Consider the following 22862-nt stretch of genomic DNA (forward strand, 5'->3'; position numbering starts at 1 on the left):
TCATGGGCAAAGACATCTATTTAAGTATATGGATGTGTGAATCATCTCTATTATCAGTCACTGGAAAAACTGCTATTTTGAGTTCCCATCAATGTTTCTGCCTTTCCAGGTTGTTCACTTCTCAATTTACTCCCCCACCCCCCATGGCAGAATGCGTGTGTATGTGTAAAGAATTTTATATGTTTGTTGCTCATTCGATTTTACTGTCTATTTAAACACATCACAGTGTAATTCCATTCAACATGACACTAAGTGACATATGTTTCCTCACATATATGAGCAGCTTTTAGCACTTACAATAGATTTGCTGTTTTTAGGTAGTAGAATGCTACTGTTCCATGTATACCTGCCTTTATGTAGAGAGGTAAGGGGGGTATGAGGCTCATCTTCTAGTTTTACTTGAAGATCTTGGACAGTAGCATATGCAGATGCAACTCCAACAACCTTAATGGAATTTCCCCTGCTTAAACAAGCAGCAAATTTGCCCCTTTATATATAACATAAAATCACATTGTACCCTTCTGGAGGGCCCAGAAAACTTGAGATTTATGTAGCAGAATTTTTTATTAATAGTTCCCTCAAAGAGGATGGGAGAGCAGTTTGAGGTTGACCTTGACCTTGAAATCTCTCAGATTCACTCATGTCAGCCCCATTGATTTAGGAATCTCTATGCCCTGAACTCTTCTCTGAATGCTGCTCTGGAGGGATCCCCTAACCTGGTAGCACAACTCTCTCAGGCTAGAATTTTCAGCCCCAGCATGCCTGTATCCTACTTCCCTACCACAAAAACATTAACGTCTGCAAGGAAAATAAGCAAAAATACCATGAGATAGGAAGCAGAGCATCCCAATATTGAATGCTTCCAGGAATGGTGGGGAAACAAGCCATGGTGATTTGGGGGCTTTCCTTTGCATTGTGCTTTTAATTGCTCCATGCCTCATAGCATGGGAAAAAAAGAGCCCCAACTAAAGATCAATCATTTCTATTGTGTGAGTTTGTATCTGTTTACCAAATCACATAGCTGTGAGTCTCAACATTGCAATGCCTTTTTCTGAGAGAGAGAGAGAGAGAGAGAGAGAGAGAGAGAGAGAGAGATTTTGCTTTATGCAGCGGTAGAAATTAGTAAAAAATTCTGTGTTTTAATGTAGAAATTAATAGAATTAATTTAATTAGTAGAAATTCCTGTGTTTTAATGTAATTGAACTTTAATGAAAAACATTATGAAACCTCTCTAAGTGCATAATAATAAATCAGTAACTGCACCCACTGATGTCTTATGATAGCTGTGTTGTATGGTCAGTTGAGGATCTTTATTTTTTTTCTACTGGTTCCATATAGTCTTGCCCCAGTTATTGCCAGGAAACCTCCTAATACAATAAGAGAAATCATTGGGTGTATCAATTGTTTATTTTCTTATTGAGTCTCTCCTTGATAATACATAGGGGATAATACATCTGTAATGCAGATCCTGATTTTAGTTTTGTTTTAACAAACGCATTTGGAGCACAAAATATTATAGTCACAGAGAAGGATGGGCAAGAGAACAAAAAAAAGAGAGTACAAATGGGAATTTGCATCTGAAATAATGACCTTGTTTCAGATTGCGAGTCCTTCTTGCTACACAGGACGTGTTGATTTGGCACAGTACCACTTAATTGCTTAATAAGTTAGTGTGGTAAATACAGTATACTCCTGATATCCAGGTAGCTTGCAGGACACAGATTTTATTGGATAGTCGGAAGTGCAATACTCAAGAGGGCACAAGTCATTCAGCAGCAGGGTGGCCTCCCCTGTGCATGGGGGCTCCTCCTCCGCGCAGTCCTTGGCTAGGGGTCTCTGCTCTACCCCCCTAGGACCACAGCCTCCCTCCCTCACCTTACACCTGCAGGTATCAGCTGTCACTGGCCCAGTGACAGGACAGTGCAGAGAGCTCTCTGCAGTTCTGCTGTCACAGCCCGACTCATTCACTCCCAGCGGGTCTGCAGTGGGCTTCCTGCACTGCCACAGGAGCTATTCAGCAGCAGGGTGATGTGGCCAGGGGCTCGTCCTCTTCCCAGTCCTGGCCAGAGGTTTCTGTTTTATTATCTGAACCTCCTCATTATCCCAGTCCCTTCCTTGTCCCCCCATCATGAGATACATGCTGCGTAGGAGATGTCTCTCATGCTGGGGGACAAGGAAGGGATCTGGATAATGCGGAGGTTTTTTGGATAAATGGGAGTATACTGTAATATGTAATGACAGTGTATTTACAGGTTTCTGTGGCTTATTAACTACATTTAATAAATGTTAATTTAATTATCAGGTACCCTACACTGTACTTTAGAAGATAAATGTAATTTATGTTTGGCCTTTAAATTGCATGGTACTTGCTGTGTAATTACCTAGCTAGTACATGCGAATTACCATGTTTCTGATTCTCCACTGCCTTTCCCTTTTGTGTAGCCATTCACACCTGTGCATTATGGGTTTAAAATGCTACCAAATCAGAATTTTCCATTCACTTACATCAGTGATCGCATTTTAGATGGACTTTGCTCTCAGGAAGCCTAATTCTTATTTACTGTAAGACCACTGTACACAGTTCTGGCAGTCAAGTATCAGGGGGTAGCCGAGTTAGTCTGTATCCACAAAAACAATAAGGAGTCCAGTGGCACCTTAAAGACTAACAGATTTATTTGAGCATAAGCTTTTGTGGGTAAAAGACCACTTCTTCAGATGCATGGAGTGAAAATTACAGATGCAGGCATCATATAATGACACATGAAGGACTGACAGTGGAAAGGGGCTTTAAAATACACATTAAAAGGCACCTTTCCGGTGCCAGAGGGTATAAAGCAGCCGATGTTAAATGAAAATTAGGCCCAGCTTTGACAGATGTAAATAATTATGTAAGATGCAAGGCAGTTAAGAATATAATTAAATAGTCTGCAGTTACTATAGTATCAGTCACAGGTATGGGACAGAGCCTCAGCTGGTATAAATCAGTGTACCTTCATTGATCTCAATAAGGCCAGGCTGATTTACAATAAATGAGGATCTGGCATATATATAATGTGTGGTCTGTAAATAAGAATAATACACTGTACTTGTGTAACAGCTTTTATCCCAGGGGCTCTAATTGCTGTACAGACATTAACTACTTAATCCTCACAAACCATGTCAGGTAGGTAAGGGACATACACAACTCTGGTCTACACTACAGAGTTCAGTCGACATAAGGCAGCTTACGCTGACCTAACTCAGTAAGTACCTACGCTAAAATGTAGCTCCCACCAGTGTAAACTTGCCCCCTACACTGATGTAATAGCTCCACCTCCGCGAGAGGCATAGTGCTAGGCTGATATAGTTAGAGCGATGGAGTGTCAGTGTAGACACAGCGTTGCTTACATCGACTGTTGCTGCCTTTCAGAAGCCATCCCATAATTCCCCACATTGACAGTTAAATCAGTGCAAGCACACCTGGTGAGGATGCGCACTGCCAACACAAGAAGCATAGTGTGGACACACACAAGTGATTTAATTACTATACTTTGACGTAATTGAGGTTGACTTAATTTTGTAGTGTAGACTTGCCCAGAGATCATTTCAAATATAGAAATGAAGCAACTTCTCAAGTGAAATGTGGCATCTGTATAATATCCATAGTGACACAATATAACAATTTGGGACAGGAAATTTAAAAAAAACCCACTGTATCCAATTGCAACTGCAGTGAGGAAACAAAAATTTAATTAGCTGAACTGAAATTTGATGACATAGGGGTTATCACTTCTACAAAAGTGGCCATGAGATCATTCATGGCTACAGGTTGTCAGAATTTCAGTTTCATTAGCACCTTCAGCAACATAGCACCTCTAAATCCACGCAAGAGCCCTGACTGTATACTAAGTCAAAAAGAAGAGGGCCAGTCACCTGCTGAATCACCATTTCCTGCACTTAGGTATTCCTTCAAATTCTCCACCCCAAATACTGATCTCCCTTGCCCCTCCTTAGTTTGAGAGATCTCATGGGATCACAGCCCAGCATTGTATGGCTGCAGGTGATTTAAGTGTTCAATCAATTTTGTCTTTGATCCCTGGATTTATAGTTTGCCATATTCAGAATGTTGTACTATATATTGTTTAGTTTTCATGTACTGTAGTTCTAAAGCTATCATATTCTGAGTTTTCTGTTAAAAAAAAGAATGTGGTATTGTTCCATGAATTTTTCTGTTACAAAGAATCCTGGTCAAAAGGAAGCTAAGAGGCAACACAAGTTATGGCACTTGCTTTTCACCTCAGAAGACCTGGGTTTGTATTCAGTTTACCTTTAGTGCAATGAGTTTGACAATCCCTAGGAAACATTTACATCACAATACCTCCTACACAATTTGGGAATTGGCAGAACGCCCAAGGAGGGCCCTTCACTGGATTAGTAGGGATTTGCTGCAGATAAAGATTGAGGTGCTTTAGTGAAATATATGAAACTGCATTTAGAAAGCCTGTGCTGTGAACAGCTTTCAAATCAATGCCACCTATATTTTATTTGTTTATAAATTGACTATAAGCTGCTGCATGGGGCTAAATTCTTTCTTTATAGTGCCTAGGGACAGGGATGTACTCTACCATTAGCTCTAATCACATAGGAGCCTATATACCACTAAACCAAGAAAGTCTGTGTAAATGAGCCATCCTGTGGCATGAAGGCTAACAACTCCCATGACCAAATAAATAACTTATATATACCTGGCTAGATTTGTTGGTAGGCAAAATAACACGCATACAAACAAATACATGCATTTCTCTGGGCTCGTAATCTGTAATCATCAGGACTCTGAGGTAACATTAGACCTAGGACGGCAGAGCCTCAGCTGGTGTAAATAGGCCTAGTTCAGTGGTAGTCAAGAGAGCTACACCCATTTACACCAGCTGAGTGAGGGTCTCACCACTTACGCACAGTTGGTGTCCCTTGTTCCTTGTGTAGATTACTTATAATGGTTCCTGTTTACATACTGTAGATGTGAGGATGGAAGTGAATTTGGTAAAATGTTATATACAGGGTCAAATACATCCCTGGCGTAACACCACTGAAGTTACTTAAATTGGCCCAGTGTATTTAAATAAAATGTAAATATGTGGTTTGGTTCGATGTTGCTGAAGTTTTTAACATCATTGTGTTAGCTTCTTAATGTCATCCTAACGCCGGATTTATGATCAAGAGAAACAAATTAATGGATTCATTCAGTTTTCTCTGAGCCATTCCTGTGCAAAGAAATGCATCAGGAATCTTTAATCCTGGAGGCAGAAGCTTGACTCAGCAATGCTTTTATGGTGCTGCGTTACAATTAACTGATGACCCAGAGACCATAAAGGATTTAAAGAGTAATTTAATAAGCATGGAGTAGTAGTAAGCACTGAAAATACGCTCACAATCAATTTGCTGTATACACTGTATGCTACTAGGTCATTCTTTTGTGCATGTGGTTGACCTTTATCTATAATAATTTATGCCTTTCAAGAAAAGTGAAGAATACTTTTGCAAATCATTAGTACTCGAGAAACTCTTTTAATTTTTATGCTGACAAAGGTATTCATTTACCAAAAATAATACACATCCTTTTGTCTGAAAGACAGTTGAAAATCTGTGTTGTGACTACAGTTGACTGAAGCTCAATTACTATAATAAATGTATTCCAAATTTCATCTCAATTGCAATTGCATTTTAATGAATGATTCTCACCTACTTATCAATTTGGCAGCCAGGCTAAATTTTTTAAGTTATTGTATAAACAGAGCATTCTGATGCTAGCATTTAAATGCAGAGATATTTGCTGTGCCATTGCTGAAATATATTATAAATTTGCATGATATGAATATATGTCAATTACCTGTATACTCCATGTTAGGATGTATTTCATTTTTTCTCCACACCAAATGTCCATAGACTTCTAAGGTCTTTCTTGACCTTCTCTGGAATTGTGAATTTGTTGTTTAAATCTGGCATATTATAGCTTATACATACCTTTGCTGTGTTTTTTCACTAACCTGATTTATTTCTTTGTTACTATTTGGAAATTGGATAAAATTAATTAAGTGGAATAGTTGTTTGTAGAGAACTCCATTTTGAAAGTCACATACAATTCTGAAGCACTTGGAGAGGAAAGTGATCAGGAACAGTCAGACTATTCACCAAGGGCAAGTCATGCCTGACTAATCTAATTACCTTCTATGACGAGATAACTGGCTCTGTGGATGAGGGGAAAGCAGTGGACTTCTTGTTCCTTGACTTTAGCAAAGCTTTTGACACAGTCTCCCACAGTATTTGTGCCAGTAAGTTAAAGAAGTATGGGCTGGATGAATGGACTATAAGGTGGATAGAAAGTTGGCTAGATTGTCGGGCTCAACAGGTAGTGATCAATGGCTCTATGTCTAGTTGGCAGCCGGTATCAAGTGGAGGGCCCAAGGGTCGGTCCTTGGGCTGGTTTTGTTCAATATCTTCATTAATGATCCGGAGGATGGTGTGGATTGCACCCTCAGCAAGTTTGAAGATGACACTAAACTGGGAGCAGAGGTAGATACGCTGGAGGATAGGGAAGGATACAGAGGGCCCTAGACAAATTAGAGGATTGGGCCAAAAGAAATCTGATGAGGTTCAACAAGGACAAGTGCAGAGTCCTGCACTGAGGACGGAAGAATCCCATGCACTGCTACAGACTAGGGACCAAATGGCTGGGCAGCAGTTCTGCAATAAAGGACCTAGGGGTTAAGGTGGACAAGAAGCTGGATATGAATCAACAGTGTGCCCTTGTTGCCAAGAAGGCCAATGGCATTTTGGGATGTATAAGTAGGGGCACTGCCAGCAGATCGAGGGACGTGATTGTTCCCCTCTATTTGACATTGGTGAGGCCTCATCTGGAGTACTGTGTCCAGTTTTGGGTCCCACACTACAAGAAGGATGTGGAAAAATTGGGAAACGTCCAGCGGAGGGCAACAAAAATGATTAGGGGACTGGAACACATGACTTATGAGGAGAGGCTGAGGGAACTGGGATTGTTTAGTCTGCGAGAGAGAAGAATGAGGGGGGATTTGATAGCTGCGTTCAATTACCTGAAAGGGGGTTCCAAAGAGGATGGATCTAGACTGCTCTCAGTGGTAGCAGATGACAAAATGAGGAGTAATGGTCTCAAGTTGCAGTGGGGGAGGTTTAGATTGGATATTAGGAAAAACTTTTTCACTAGGAGGGTGGTGAACCACTGGAATGTGTTACCTAGGGAGGTGGTGGAATCTTTTTAAGGTCAGACTTGACAAAGCCCTGACTGGGATGATTTAGTTGGGGATTGGTCCTGCTTTGAACAGGGGGTTGGACTAGATGACCTCCTGAGGTCCCTTCCAACCCTGATATTCTATGATTCTATGATTCTAAGTGTTTGTTCACTGTTGGTTGTAGCTACATGTTCCTGTAGGCTTGCCAAGCCGATGACTGATTTTAGCATACTAAATTTAAAAAGCCCTTTAAGTCAGTTAAATCTTACAAAATTGTACTTAACCATGCTACTACTATATTTCTTTCCCCAATATTGCTGATTATTGAAGCAGTTTGTGTGTAAAAGACATTTTCTGTTTTATCATTTTCTTTTTTTTCACTCATTAGCTTTGATTCATTTTACAATCTTACTCTTTAGTGTTTATGGCATCATAATCAATGCTTCTATAAGTGGAAGCTACAGTATGAAGGAAGGAAAAACATCTTTTTTATCTTGATAATCAGTAATAATGACAGGAAAAATCACATGAGAATGAAGCAAGAGTTTGCTATGTTGTTAAAAAAGAAATGAAATGTGTCAAGAGAGATCTCCTATGTGAAAACCTTGAAGAACAATTAGCTAGCCTGACTTTATTCCAGAATCCTTGTGAACTTAAAAGCACACGGCATCTCTCAATAAGGCCATGGCTTTCTGAAAGCAGCGCTTTTACTTTGTTCCTGAGCCAGTACAGAAAGGTCTAGCAGAGAGGTTACCTTCTGTCAGAACAAGAGAGGTGGAGTGACTGGCGTTTGCAATTGCTGGGCTCAAAAAATAGCAAATGGTTACCCTCCACAAGTAATTTGTCATAAACGCAGGCAGACAGGCAGGGAGGGAGGGAGCTATTCACCTTGAGAACTAGTGAACTAAATACTTGCTGTTTGCTACCTCTATAACCTTTGGGTACTTTAAGGCATCTCTAATAAAAAAAAAAAGGGTTTGGTTCCTTCTCAGTAAAATGAACCAGGCCCTGCTTCAGCATAGATCTGTGTTAAAAGTTTAGGTACAGCCTGACAACACTTAGTCCAAAACTCAGAAACACATTCATTTAGATGGATATGTTCTGTGCCAGGGTATGAACCATCATGTCTGACTTGGATCAGCTGCTACGTTCTAAAGGCTGCAGAGTAACCTATTATGCTATGCCATATCCGTTTCACTGCCATGCTGCGCTTTCTCTTTTTGGTCCCTGCTATCGTCCTACAGGGAGTGCGTTATGGATTCTTCTTTTTTCTCCTTACTGTAATGCCCTTCCCTGTTGTCTCCAAGTCACTGACAGACTTCATTGACAGCTTTCCTGTAACTGACAATGAAGCTCAATGGCAGCAAGTGGAATTTAGCAGCTAACAGGTGGCTTCAGGGCAATACCTGTCAGCTTGTAACAATCAAGCTAAGGTAAAAAGTGGCATAGTGGCCAAAAAGATACTATAAACTATAGTTAACCAAGAGGTTATTTAACCTGAGGAGAGAACAAAGCCAGGATGAGCTCAACATATTTAACTAATGTTGTACAGACTTTGAGATACCAGGAATGACCTAATGGGACTGTTTTTCCACCAAATGCATCCGATGAAGTGAGCTGTAACTCACGAAAGCTTATGCTCAAATAAATGTGTTAGTCTCTAAGGTGCCACAAGTACTCCTTTTCTTTTTGCTAATGGCACTGAAGAATCTTTCCATTCTTTATACGTAGTGATATTTCTTCATCATCATGGTGCAGAAGAAAATATTTAATTTTGCTGATACTCAGTACATTTTGATTACTCTGTATAATTAGAGTATATGGAATATGCAATCTTCTGTTGACACTTATGTCCTTGAACTATAGCTAAGCCAATCATCAGCATCAAACTGAAGCATCTCACCTGCATTCAAAGTATGCTGACCAATACATCCACTTTTGCAGGGAAGCTCCTGTTTTAGAACAGATCCCTATTTTGAGAGTTATTAGTTCCTCTATTATTTCTTAAACCAGATCGCCACTGTATGCACCTAAAGTATCTGATTGCCCACTCCTTTATGCCAGTGTAATTCTATTGACTTCAAAGAAAATCACACTTAGTGGAAAATCAGGCTCAGAAAGTTCAGTGGAAGCTGGGACATCAAAGAAGAAGACTTCCTAACCAGCTGCCCTCTCCAGTTCAAGTTACCTGTGTACTTGAGGAAAATGGATTATGCTGTTGGTGGGAGCTGAAAAAAACATATAAGTAGGCTGTGGAACTCATTGCCACAGGGTATCTTTGAGGTCAAAAACTGAGCAAGATTCAGAGATTGGACATGTGTATGGATAACAAGAATATACAAAATAATAATAGTAAATAATAAAAAAAAAGTTTTGGAAAGGATATAAAACCTCATCTTTCAGAGCTTAAACCAATCTCTATTGGGGAGAAGACTTCCCCAATGTGCAGGTTATCCCATAACTGTGTACTGCAGGGTTCCTTGCAGTGAAGCACATAGGACTGGCCACTGTCAGAGTCCATATACGGGACTAGATTGACCATGTATCTGATCCAGTAAGACAATTCCTATGTTCCTATGAAATGAAGGAGAGAGAATTCTTCAACTCTCTGTTGTTTATATTACTAGAGCCTCTGGGTGCTGATGTTTGAAGAAGTCTCAGTCTATGTTGTACCAGGTGATTCATGGCCTTTACCTTTTCCTACAGTGTGGGTATATTCTACATTGTATCCTGGCTAGCTCTGGGGCTTGACAACAACAACAAAAGGATATTTGCTATTTCCAGGTTGTGGTTTATATTCTCACATTTCTCACCTGAAAGTATAAAATTAGGTACAGTCTCTAAAGTTTACTTTGTGAGTTTTGAGTAGCTGTTTCCAGGTAAGTTGTTGCAATAGGTCTGTCAAGCTAATTATTATGATCTTTCTTTCTACAATTTCTGCAGTCTCTCTGAAATATCTTTACTTCCTAGTAGGGCTGTCGACTAATTGCAGTTAACTCACGCGATTAAACAAAAAAATGAATTGCAATTAAAAAAATGAATGGCGATTCATCACATTTTTAATATCACTGTTAAACTATAGAATACCAATTGAAATTTATTAAAAATTTGTGGATGTTTTTCTACATTTCCAAATATATTGATTTCAATTACAACACAGAATACAAAATGTACACTGCTCACTTTATATTATTTTTATTACAAATATTTGCACTGTAAACATGATAAACAAAAGAAACAGTATTTTTCAATTCACCTCATACAAATACTGTAGTGCAACCTTTTCATTGTGAAAGTTCAACTTACAAATGTAGGGTTTTTTGTTACATAACTGCACTCAAAACCAAAACAATGCAAAACTTTAGAGCCTACAAGTCCACTCAGTCCTGCTTCTTGTTCAGCCAATCCTTAAGACAAACAAGTTTGTTTACATTTACAGAAGATAATGCTGCCCACTTCTTATTTAAAATGTCACCAGAAAGTGAGAATAGGCATTTGCATGGGACTTTTGTAGCCGGCGTTGCAAGGTATTTACATGCCAGATATGCTAAATATTCGTATGCCCCTTCATGCTTCAGCCACCATTCCAGGCAATGTGCTTCCATGCTGATGACACTCGTTAAAAAATAATGTGTTTAATTAAATTTGTGACTGAACTCCAAGGGGGAGAATTGTACGTCTCCGGCTCTATTTTACCTGCATTCTGCCATATATTTCATGTTATAGTAGTCTCGGATGATGACTCAGCACATGTTGTTTATTTTAAGAACACTTTCGCTGCAGATTTGACAAAACATTAAGAAGGTACCAATGTGAAATTTCTAAAGATAGCTTCAGCATTCAACCGAAGACTTAAGAATCTGAAGTGCCTTCCAAAATCTGAGTGGGATGAGGTGTGGAGCTTGCTTTCTGAAGTCTTAAAAGAACAATACTCCACTGCAGAAACTACAGAACCCAAATCACCAAAAAAGAAAATCAACCTTCTGCTGGTGGCATCTGACTCAGATGATGAAAATGAACTTGCGTTGATCTGCACTGCTTTGAATTGTTATCAATCAGAACCCATCATCAGCATGGATGCATGTCCTCTGGAATGGTGGTTGAAGTATGAAGGGACATATGAATCTTTATGCATTTGGCACATAAATATCTTGCAACACTGGCTACAAAAATGCCATGAAAACACCTGTTCTCACTGTCAGATGACATTGTGAATGTAGCAGGGTGGTCACCCACTCCTGCCTTAAAAGGCTTAAAACAGCCCAGGGAGAGGGCTGTGGCAGGGAAGGAAAAGCAGGGCTGATTGGGGGAAGCAGCCTCAGCTGGGAGCCATGCCCCAATCAGGCCATGGCTGGTTTAATGAGGGCCCAGGTGGCTCTTATAAGAGGGCTGGGGCCAGAAGCCAGAGCGAGAGTCTCTTCTAGCTATTGAGAGAGACGGGCCTGGCTGCTGGGGAGCGTACCAGGGTACCTGAGGTGAAGCAGAGCTGGGGAAAGTCAGAGGAGCTGAGAGGCTCCAGACTGGAAAAGCCCCGGGCTGCAGGCCTGGCAGACTGCCTAAGACAGGGTACTGGGTTGCAACAGGGCAGTCCCAGGGTAGGCGGAGGCAGCAGGTCCAAACCCCCCTTGCCTATGATGACTGGCTTATACAGACTGCAATCGGCCCCAGTGAAAGGGGGCTAGATTGTGACTGGCAGTAGCCCATAGGCTGAGGCAAGGTGGGGATAGAGGGTGGGGGTTCCCTGGGGAGGGGAGACCCAGATCTGTGGGGTATTACCTGGAGGGGCAGCACCCCAGGTAAAAGGGCACGGGGGTCCCGGAGGGACACGGGGGCCAGCGATGGCAAGACACTGGCAGAGGGCGCTCCGGAGCTGGTAAAAAGAGCTAATTCCCGGACAACCAGCAGGAGGCGCCGCTGGGCGAGTCTGTGCCCCATTACAGTGAACAAGAAATGGGCTGCATTATCTTCTGCAAATGTAAACAAACTTGTTTGTCTGAGCGATTGACTGAACAAGAAATAGGACTGAATGGGCTTCTAAACTCTAAAGTTTTACATTGTTTTATTTTTGAATGCGGGGGGGGGTTGTATGTAATTCTACATTTGTAAATTCAATTTTCATGATAAAGAGATTGCACTACAGTACTTGTAATAGGTGAATTGAAAAATGCTATTTCTTCTGTTTTTTACAGTGTAAATATTTGTAATCAAAAATAAATGTAAAGTGAGCACTGTAAATTTTGCATTCTGTGTTATAATTGAAATCAATATATTTGAAAATGTAGAAAACATCCACAAATATTTAAATAAATGGTATTCTATTATGGTTTAACAGTGCGATTAATCATGATTAATTTATTTAATCACTTGACAGTCCTACTTTCTAGGTTTCACATCTTCTTGTACTGCTGACATACAGTAAGACCAGCTTGATTTTCCTCTTTGGCCTCCTTCCCCACCTTACACACGCACGTTTGGCGATGCTTTCATTCGTGATCTGCTGAAAAAATGTTGCCTGGTTCCCTCGGGTTACCACTGAGATGCAAGATTTTAGTGATTTGGAAAAGGCCATATTTGAACTTTCACTGCATTAAAAAAAATCATTCATTTCAACTGACATTTTGTGCCATATCAGAGTTTGGTAAAAAAAAATTTAACAGTTCTCACAAAATTTGCTACTACTGAGATACGAGAGTATCTATGCACCTCTCTAGTGTATTTATTTCTAATTTATGGGACCATTTTTGAACCTTCCCATTTGACCAGTCAAATACACAGGTGTCTAGACCCTCCTCAATGCCAACATGTAACTCCTAACAATGATTAAAGGAAGAGAAATGCCCTTCAGAGAGAAGACCTAAAAACATCACTGGGTTTGCCTGGCTGCTTCTATACAGTTTATGGGTTTTGATTTTCTTTTAAATTCTGCTATCCCATCATTTATTGGCAGGCATTTGATCAGTTCAGTGAAGCAGGGTAGGGGGTATTTCCACACTCTTCAGAAAGAAACATTGGAGAGGAAGAATGCACTGAAATCAGCACAGCAAAAACAAAAGGAAAAATGGCGAACTGAATGGCAGCCACCCAGAGACTCATCAGATGAGGAAGACTCGGATGAAGAGCTAACTGAGTAAGTGGGTTTTTGGTATTTTGGTGACTTGAGAATCAAAGGTTTTGAAAGAGGCAGTTTCAGAATTAAACTCATTGACACTGTCGTCAATAGCTGGACATTTGATTCACTGTTGGAAGATTAATCCCTCCTCATATAAGGCCTTTCTTGACTCATATACAGACCCCAAATTTTCAACTTAGACACTTATATTAGGGCAACAAATTCTGCATTTGAACCCTCTGATTGGCACTGATGTGCCTAAAGTGAGTAATCAGCCACCTACATGCTAACTTCAACACCAAAATACAGAACTGGGAGCTTTAACATAGATACCTGAGGTGGAATAGTCCCTCTCATATGAAACAGAAACTTGACGTGCTTTAAAATTCAGTTAATAGAGTGGAAACTTGATTCGTGAATGTGGAGCAAAAATGCTTGAGAAACAGCACAAAAAGAGGAGGAGGCCTGGACGGGAGGAGGGCTGGTGGATGGAAGGAAATCTTCAGAGCCAGCTGAGGAGAACTGGCTGTGTGAGGAGAAGACGTTGGCACACAGGAGGTCTACAGTGCTTAGCTCTCTGAATTGTCCCGCCTAAGAGTTGTTCCTGCCATTCCACAAAAGAGGAACATGGGACTAAGGGCCAGATTTGTACATGTATTTAGACCTCTAAAGATGCACGTAAGTGCTTAGTGGAACTTTCAGTAGTACCTAGATTGAAATCCATAGGAATGAGGTACCCAGGCACTTGTGAAAATCCCACTAGGCTCCTATCTGCATCTTTGGGGGCTAAATATCTATAACACTCTGGCCCTAAAGCATTAAGAACACGTTGGGATGGCACACAAAACACAGTGGTCTATTTGTGTTCATTTGGTCCTCTCTTCCTCTCCTTCTCCCACTCCCCACTCTGCTTAGTTTCATGCAATCCCAAACTTCCCATTACATTGCTGCTGTTAGCAGAGATTGTCGTTAGTAATAATTATGCTTCCTCCACTGAGATTTGGTAACCACTGGACTATTCGTCCTCTCAGAATCTGATTTGTTTATTCAGTAATACTCTATTTATTTTTAATAATCATTTTTAGCTATGCAGGAGTTGAACAGATGAAGTGTTGAATTTTAAGCCTGCATCCAAACAATTTGATTTTTACTTTTCTGCCATGCTCTCTTTTCCACCCACTCCCTCTCTCTCTATGTAGGTTCTGTTTGGTCTGGACTTCAATATTATCTAACTAGATAGGCTACTCTGAAGTTTTGTGTTGTCAAATACTGTGAATATATTCCTGCTTCTCTTTGGGCCTAAGAATTACAAAATCTCAAAAGATGTTGGAGACCGCAGTCTCCAAGTGGAGACAGGTCACGCAGGAAGGGTGAATAGAAGGGAGCTAGCTGGAAGCAGCAGCAAATCTCAGTGGGGGCTTAGGACGTTGGAGACCTGGGTGAAAGTGCTTGCTTCACCGCAGACTCCCTGTGTGACCTTGGGCAAGTCATTTAGGGCCAGATTTGTTAACATCTTTTAAAAATGTTTTTGTCAGTATAACTTATTTTGCTCTCTGAACCAGTAAAAGCTATACTGGCAATAGCTCCTTTTTGCTGCTACCACTGCATCTAGACTAGGGCTTTTGCCCTTATAGAACTGTTGCACACACAAAAATCACACCCCTCATGTAGATCTGGCCAAGGGAGTAAGGTTGGTATCAGTGACTACTTAGTTGCTCAGCATTTTACTTATCGTTCCCTCCAACTGATTTTAAAAAGATCTTTTAAATTCTGGCATCTAATCTCTAAAAAAGCAAAATCTTTAGACTTGGGTGGACCAAATGCAGAATTAGGGTTGAGGTCCCTGATTCTCCTAATTGGAAACTTGGTTACTGAGCTGCCCTCTTCCAGTATGTGTGGGATGGGATAAGAATGCACACTGAAACTAATGAAAGAAATGTACTCTGTTGGCAGGCCTTTGTTTATATATGCAAACTGTCCAATGTAATTTATGCAGAGGCAGGATCCCTGCTAGCAGGTGTTAGTTTCACCTTGTCATGTTATTCATGTTTGCTTGTATGCTGTGGCAGGCAGTTAAAAAGCTGTTTTCAGTCTATGTGGGGAAAATAGGGATTCTTATCTGTTATTTCACTCCTGGCTGTAGCAGTTCTGAATTTAAAAACTGGGAACTCGGGGGAGGTAAGAAGGGTGCTAAAGCGGTTTAAAGACTGCTTTGGAGGGGATCACTTAGGTTCTTTTCAACAGATAAAATCTGGCGTCAGCCTTCTTCATAAGGATTTTTACATACAACTTAAAATACAGCATTTTACTATAGTTTCTACTGAGGATAATGAAAATCTCAGCTGAAGCTATTGAATGTATAGCATTTTTTCATGACTTGTTTATCTTGCACTTTGGAGAAACACACTATTGCTCAAGCAAACCTTAAAACAGAAGCTTTTAAGTTATAACAACAAAAAAAGTCTATAAAAAGCCATCATGAAGTTCCAAAATTTTTCTTAATTACTTTACCTCCTTGATTCTTTTCATTAACAAATCAAAAAATGAATTTGCTAGCTGTGGGCATGATGAACTCTGCCTGTGGTAGGAAAATCTAAGTTGTGTTCTTTCTGCCTCTGACCTAATCAGAAATGAATGTTCTGCAATCAGAATTTATTGGACAGTTTTATGACTGGTATGCGAAGAAGAGCAGTATCTAGCACTCTTGCATAGTTATCTTGATTTTATAGTTCAAAGAGGAGTACATAAATCTTTTTCCCTCAAGTAAGAATCGAAGACAAACAGAGGCAGATATTTTAGGCCTAATTCTCCACTTCATTACCTCAGTTTTATGCCAGAGTATCTCCATTGAAGCCAATGGAGATGCACCAGTATAAAAACAGTGTAAGAAGTGTAGAATCACGGCCACTGAGTTAAGAAGGCGCCTTTTGTATAGTCCCTCTTCTCACCATGGGACTGGGCGTGTTTGTATCGGCTTGAATGGTTTATGGATGAGCAAGCAAAACCATTCTTTCAGCGTCTCTCTGACTGTTGACAATGGACTGATGCTTTTACATTTAATTTTGTGAGGCTTCTGACTATAATAAATACAATCCACTATAGTGGTTTATTTTACACAGATTGTGCGCCTTTGCCAGTAGAGGCTAATAAAGATGTTTTTTTCAAGTGTCTTAAATGGTGACAGACTCATCAATTTGTAGCAGTATTTAGCTGAGTGTCCGGTGGTAACAGAGATCTGGAAAGCTGTAAGGAAGATTGAAATTAACCTGATTCCTACAGTACCTGTATATAGAGGGATCTTCATATAAGACAAATTAATGGTCACTATCCAATTTAGGAATGACCAGAGATATGTTAGTAAATAGAAAAGGAGTACTTGTGGCACCTTAGAGACTAACAAATTTATTAGAGCATAAGCTTCGTGAGCTACAGCTCACTTCATCGGATGCATTGTAGCTCACGAAAGCTTATGCTCTAATAAATTTGTTAGTCTCTAAGGTGCCACAAGTACTCCTTTTCTTTTTGTGAATACAGACTAACACGACTGCTACTCTGAAACCTGTTAGTAAATAGGAAATAGCAGATATTTAATTGTTGGAATTCTCAGCTTCCAAGAAGTTCTGTGATAAAGTCACATCAGCAAGGACCTAATAGAGCACCTAATTTCCCTGTCAATGCAGGAATGTTTCATATATTTCTCCAGTATAATGCTTAAGTTACCCACTTGGGGGTAGTTTAGTTGAAATCATATATATGGTAAATATAGTTACATTATTGTGTGGTTGAGAAATAGTTCAGATTTTTGGAACCCTAAAATATGTACTTGACATAAAAGCTTCGTTCTGATAAACTATTTGTTTATATATGTTGTGACAGGGTCGGGCCAGATGGCTACAGGAGAGTAATAGAAGGCAGATATATTAGCCCCAAGTTAAGTAGGTCCTTTTTCCCTGGGTAAGGTAACATGAATAATTAGAAACCTGCCACCAATGCCATCCCAGAAATCAACAGAGAGAGGAGAAACACCCTTCCTGTTATTAGTTCAGAGCACAGGACTTATGAGTAACTCCGAAATGTGGAGGGTTGTAACAGTTTCAATGCTGGCAGTCGGACTTTCTTTAGGGCTCATAGAGAAGAAGAAAGAAAGTCTGATTTGGGGAAGCATGAAAATGTTGCTGTTTTGCACAATGGAACCTATGGGTTACATAGCCATGTTCACTTTGGGTCAGCATAAATGTCTAATGTTGAATGTAACTTTGACTGCTTTGGGTGAAAAAGAGTCTGCTTCCAAAGATGTGATGTCAGACAGACTGTACCTATAAATTTGACTGCAAGACTCTTCAGTTGTGACAGCCCGAGGTAAAACCCATTAGACTGCAGCCTTGATCCCTTCTGTAGTATCAAACATATTAGGCAGAGCTGAATAGCCACACATTTCTTCATTTCTGAATTAGCTAAAGAACACTGAGATATCTGATAGTTCATTTAGTGTAACAGTGGGTGCCTAGGCAGGATATGAGTCACTTAACTCAATGTTGAGATGAATGTTGCCATGCTAATGTTGTATCTGCTATCACAGTTGCTTTGCTTTAGGAAAATTGTAGCAGTGGAATGCCAGGAGCACATCTTTTTTCTTTTGATTCCAGCTACACACATCTTATAATTAGCAGCAGGGGGCTCACTCTAAAGTTCTGTTCCATATTCATAAAGAGAACCTTTTTCCAGAAGTGTATTCAGTCATCTAAAAGGACTCTTTCTCCAAATTCTGCATATACTTTTAAGAATTCTGACTCTGACCTTACCTACCAACTATTCTGATGTGGGCAGTATCATTTCAGATTTACATCAATTTATCATATTACTGATTACAGTATACACTGTTGTCTGTTCATTGTAGACCCACTATAATTTTTTGCATAGCCATGTCCTTGGAGTGTTCTGCTAAGTAGCACCCATGAAAAAGCAAACTGATATCACGTCCTTATGCACTTGATATTTTTCCCTCCTCCTGCTCTTCACTTTTTGTCCTGTTCCACTATCACTCAGTTATTTAATGCAGTGATGAATGCCGGAAAACCTGCCTCATTTATTCATGTCTTCATAACTCTTCCTCTGCTGCACACACGCTTCTTCACACAGGCTTATTAACTGTCAGTTTTAAAAGCTTGCTTCACCTGCCCCCAGTCTAACAAGGCAGACAAGCTTTGACAATTCATGTGGGATACAGAGGTTTTTGTTTTATTTTTCATGATGTATCATTGAAACACTATACAAGAGGTTGTGTCGTCTTCTCCCAGGATGATGATAATCTACCCAAGAAATTTCCATCCAGGGGGAATTACCTCCTATTTCAGCCAAGTCCATTGCCTCACTATCTTTGGAAACCCCATTTTTATGCTAGAAATTATACCAGGTATGCATATATAGTCAAATCCACCAGCTTACAATTCAGAGCAGCGTCATGGCCTGAGACAGAAGCCCTACAGAGTAAATTGTGAAAATAAAATTTCTTATGGCAACTCCAACTTCCTAACAAGTGACAGTGCATAAACCAAAGGTTTCACTCAGCTTCACATACTGTGCTTATTACCTTGTGTATGAGGCCTTCCAGTGACATACTAAGCTATGTGATTGACATTTGTCACCTAGGATTCCTTCTCCATTCCTCTCCACTTCCCAGAAAAAAACTTGTGTATGGATTTTGTTGTTGGTATGAAGTGCTATGTGCTTTTATTTGTGAAGGCACAGTTGAAGAACTGCACTTGGAATGGAAAGTGGCATAATTTGAAGTGATTCTTACTGTTTGTCTACACAAACTGTTCATGGCAAGCTACTGCGTGACCTCCCCACCCCCACCCCACACTAGCTTGCCATCGTCTAACTGTCTGTGTGGATCCTAGTGATGCACATAACAGTTTATTAATGTTATGTTATTAATCCTCTTTGAAATGGGACTGGATCAAAGTATATTAACAAGTAGTTGGTGTGCATCAACAGGGTCTATGTGGACAGTTAGTCCGCAGCAAGCTAGTGATGGGGAGATTGACACCCCAGCTTGCCACAAACTAAATGTTCATGTATACATACCCTTAGTTCCTGTGGGAGTGAATTCTGCAATCTTGGACTGGCCCCGGACAAAATTCTGTTTCCTGCATTAATGAACTTTATAATAGATAATTCTACAATGCATGGAAGCAGAGATGATGATAGTGGTCTTGATCCCAGAATGAGAAGCAATCTTTTAAGTATTCTGAGTTCAGATCATTACGACCCTTGAAGATGAGGATTTGGAACTTGAATTTGTCATGTTGTTGTATGGGGAGTCAATGTAGTAAGTAGAGGAAAGTTTTGATGTGCTTGCAGAAACCCATATCACTGCAGTCATGCTTGCCACATTCTGTACTAATTAGTTTCTTTAGAAAAAAGAAAAGGAGGACTTGTGGCACCTTAGAGACTAACAAATTTATTTGAGCATAAGCTTTCATGAGCTACAGCTCACTTCATCGGATGCATTTAGTGGAAAATACAGTGGGGAGATTTATATACACAGAGAACATGAAACAATGGGTGTTACCATACACACTGTAACAAGAGTGTATCTTTAGGGCTCAAGCTTTCATACCCAGATTACATTGTTACATTGTATACATTATTATAGTCTAGCCAGAAGGCAATGAAGACCAAACTGGGCCATGGTTAACAAAGATGTGACACAGAATCCTAGCCATCTAGAGATGGTAAAAGGAGTTTCTTGTGAATGCTGCTCTGTGCAAGTTCAGTCTCAGGGAGGAGTCCAGGAGGATTTTCAAACTTAACTTGTGTGGGCATGCATCTTCAGTCAGTGGAGACTGCACCATAGCTGCAAACTCCTCAGTGTTTTTTTCTGCTAACCAACAAAACCTCCATTTTGCTAGGATTCAGATTCCAAAGAGTTCTCTTCAGCTGTGAGCTGGTATTGCTCAAGCACTGGGTGAGATGGCTAACAGTAACTTTGTATGTTGTAAGGGATAGATAGATATATGTACCATATGCATCCTGTTGACATGTGAGCTGAGCCTGCAACATCCACCAGTTTTACTGGGCCTGTTTCACCTCCATCTAGCTCCTTGTGTAGCTACTTATTTACACTTGTGCAAAATGGGTGTAAAATGCTATTATTGTGGTTTAGTAGCATTTTGTACTCACTTTGCACAATTGTAAATAGATACCACTCATTTTTTTTGTTACATCAGACTACACAAGAGCCAAATTTTCAAATGAGTGCCAATTTGATCTCTAGTGGTTTTATGCACACAGTAAATTTGACGTGAAAAATTGTGTGCAGAATTTATAGGCAACTTTTGAAACTTTAGCCCTTAGTATCACTGAGAGAACCTTATCAAAAGCCAACATGCTAGTAAGGGGTCTGATTCTCTACTCCGGTACGCTGCTTTTATATCTGTGCAATTCCACTGAAGTCAATGGAGTTATACGTGCCTAAAACTAGCGTAATGGAAGGTAGAATCAGTTTCACAAATTCTTTTCTCCTACAATATGGTCAAGAAAATTCTTATAATCCCAGATGGCCCACAGAATATTAATTCACTGTAAGTGCCGAATTCAGAATTCAGTAGTAGCAATCAAAGTTCTGGCAGATCAGAACAGACAATGCTACTTTTAAAAAAAGGGAAGAGAAAGGATGGGCATGGGTAAAGTAAATAAGGCTAGACAGTCACAATTGTTCCCTATACATTGTATCTTCCACTTCTAATGTTTATCCTTGTCCCCTCCCTCAGTTTCTTTTTAACAGAAGGTCCCCTGCTGAGGAAGAAAGCAAAGAAGAAAAAGAAAACTATCATACAGCCTTTCATCCCTGTCTACAACAGTCTTTTGGTTCCACAGCCACCTGCATCACATGCGTATGTTCTAAGGCAAATCTAAGATGCACCCATCTTGCCAGTATATAAGAGGGATGCAAAGTAAAATGAGACCCAAAGTGCTAATGCCTCAAGCCACTGTCTGCCTGTTGGGCCATAAACCCTAGAATTTTGGAAATACATGGCTCATAAAATAGATAAAATTTTTAACTACAACAGGGCCAAATTCTATCCGCAGATGAATGCATGAGACTTTTAATGAAAGTCCTGCATACGCATCAAAAGCAGTATTTGTCTCACAGGCCCTGATCCTACAAACCCCTACTCTGTGTGGTGAAGATTTCATGATGAGGTTAATTTTTTAAACAATACTTTCAAATTCAAAAGTTTAGATTGCCTACCTAAAAATTGTTTCATGTAAGAGAGAGTATGGGTATGTACTAAGTGTGTATGTGTATGTTTCTTTGAATTCACAATGTCTGAGAAAGCATACTCACATGGTGTTAGGTGTTGAATGCCCACAACTGCCATTAAAATCAATAGAAAATGAAAACACTAAGCACTTCACAGGATCAGGCTCATACAAAGGTTTCATACCCAGAAACCATGGTACGTTCAGGAATCAGGGTTGCACATCAATCTTCTACAGAAGTTCAGAGTAGTCTAGAATGCAAAGGAGACATTGAGAAATTTGATATGCCACAATTGTTTTGTACCCACACGTAAGGACCAGCTGTTGCCTTCAGATACTGAAACTCACGTCCCGTTGACTTCTATGGGAGCTGTGCATACATAGGAGATTTTTTTTTCACTAGCTAGCAATCAGATTTTTGAAATACCTGTTAAATACCTCCAGGTTAATTGCTGTCCACCATACAGCTCCCATCAGAACAACATCCAGTCCCTGACACTTTCTGCTGCCAAACCTTTTCCCATACCACCAACTCACTTATTATTAATCATGTTTATGATGATGGTGCCTAGCAGCCAGCCGAGAACAGGGCCCATTATACTGGGTGCTGTACAACCACCATACAAAAGACAGTCCCTGCCCCAAAGAGCCTACTTACTGAATAGACAAGACAGAGAACTGGGGAAAGGGATAGAACTAGAGGTGGCTAAAGAAAAATACAGGTCTGCAACAACTTTCAAGGTTTTACATTTGTTTTTGTTCCACACTGGAACAAAATGAAACCATATCAGATGTCTTCATGAAATGAAATTGTGTCAACAGTCAGGTTTTCGATTAGTATGTCCTTACTGAAAGTGATGTGAAAGTCCACGCTGGACTTTGGAATTCTTCCCATCCAAATCTTTGTCAACACTGGTGCATTTCTGTGAAGTATTTCACCTTTGACAAAACTGGATTTTTCAGTGAAAAGGTCTGTTGTCAAAAATCTTCCAACCAGCTCAAGTTGTAACATACAAGCAGAGTGAAGAACGTGATGGTGGCTAACATCATGTTAGTTCAGTGACACTTTTAGTTTTGTTATTTAATTCTTTTCACTGGGCTTAGTGAGGAGGCTATTAGCTAGATGGAAAGACGGACAGAAAAGGCAGAAGGGATTGGAGTAAACAGCCAATCGGCACAGGGAGAGAAGTTCAGCATGTAAACTGCAGAAAAGCTTGCTGATGGCATCATCAAAGTCCATCCAT

General features: G+C 40.1%; 1 protein-coding gene across 2 annotated transcripts in view; it reads left to right on the plus strand.

Moving 5' to 3' along the window:
- Positions 1–22862, plus strand: part of CCDC60 (coiled-coil domain containing 60) — a 120531-nt gene that overhangs the window by 67250 nt on the left and 30419 nt on the right. The window contains exons 4-5 of one of the 2 annotated variants that reach the window (XM_038373513.2): positions 13189–13368; positions 21126–21248. In XM_038373513.2, coding sequence (XP_038229441.1) covers positions 13189–13368; positions 21126–21248 — 303 coding nt within the window. The remainder of the gene's footprint in view (positions 1–13188; positions 13369–21125; positions 21249–22862) is intronic. The other variant, XM_043498263.1, reaches the window with a different exon arrangement.

The sequence above is a fragment of the Dermochelys coriacea genome, chromosome 15 (genome assembly GCF_009764565.3).
Source record: "Dermochelys coriacea isolate rDerCor1 chromosome 15, rDerCor1.pri.v4, whole genome shotgun sequence".
Classification (NCBI taxonomy): domain Eukaryota; kingdom Metazoa; phylum Chordata; order Testudines; family Dermochelyidae; genus Dermochelys; species Dermochelys coriacea.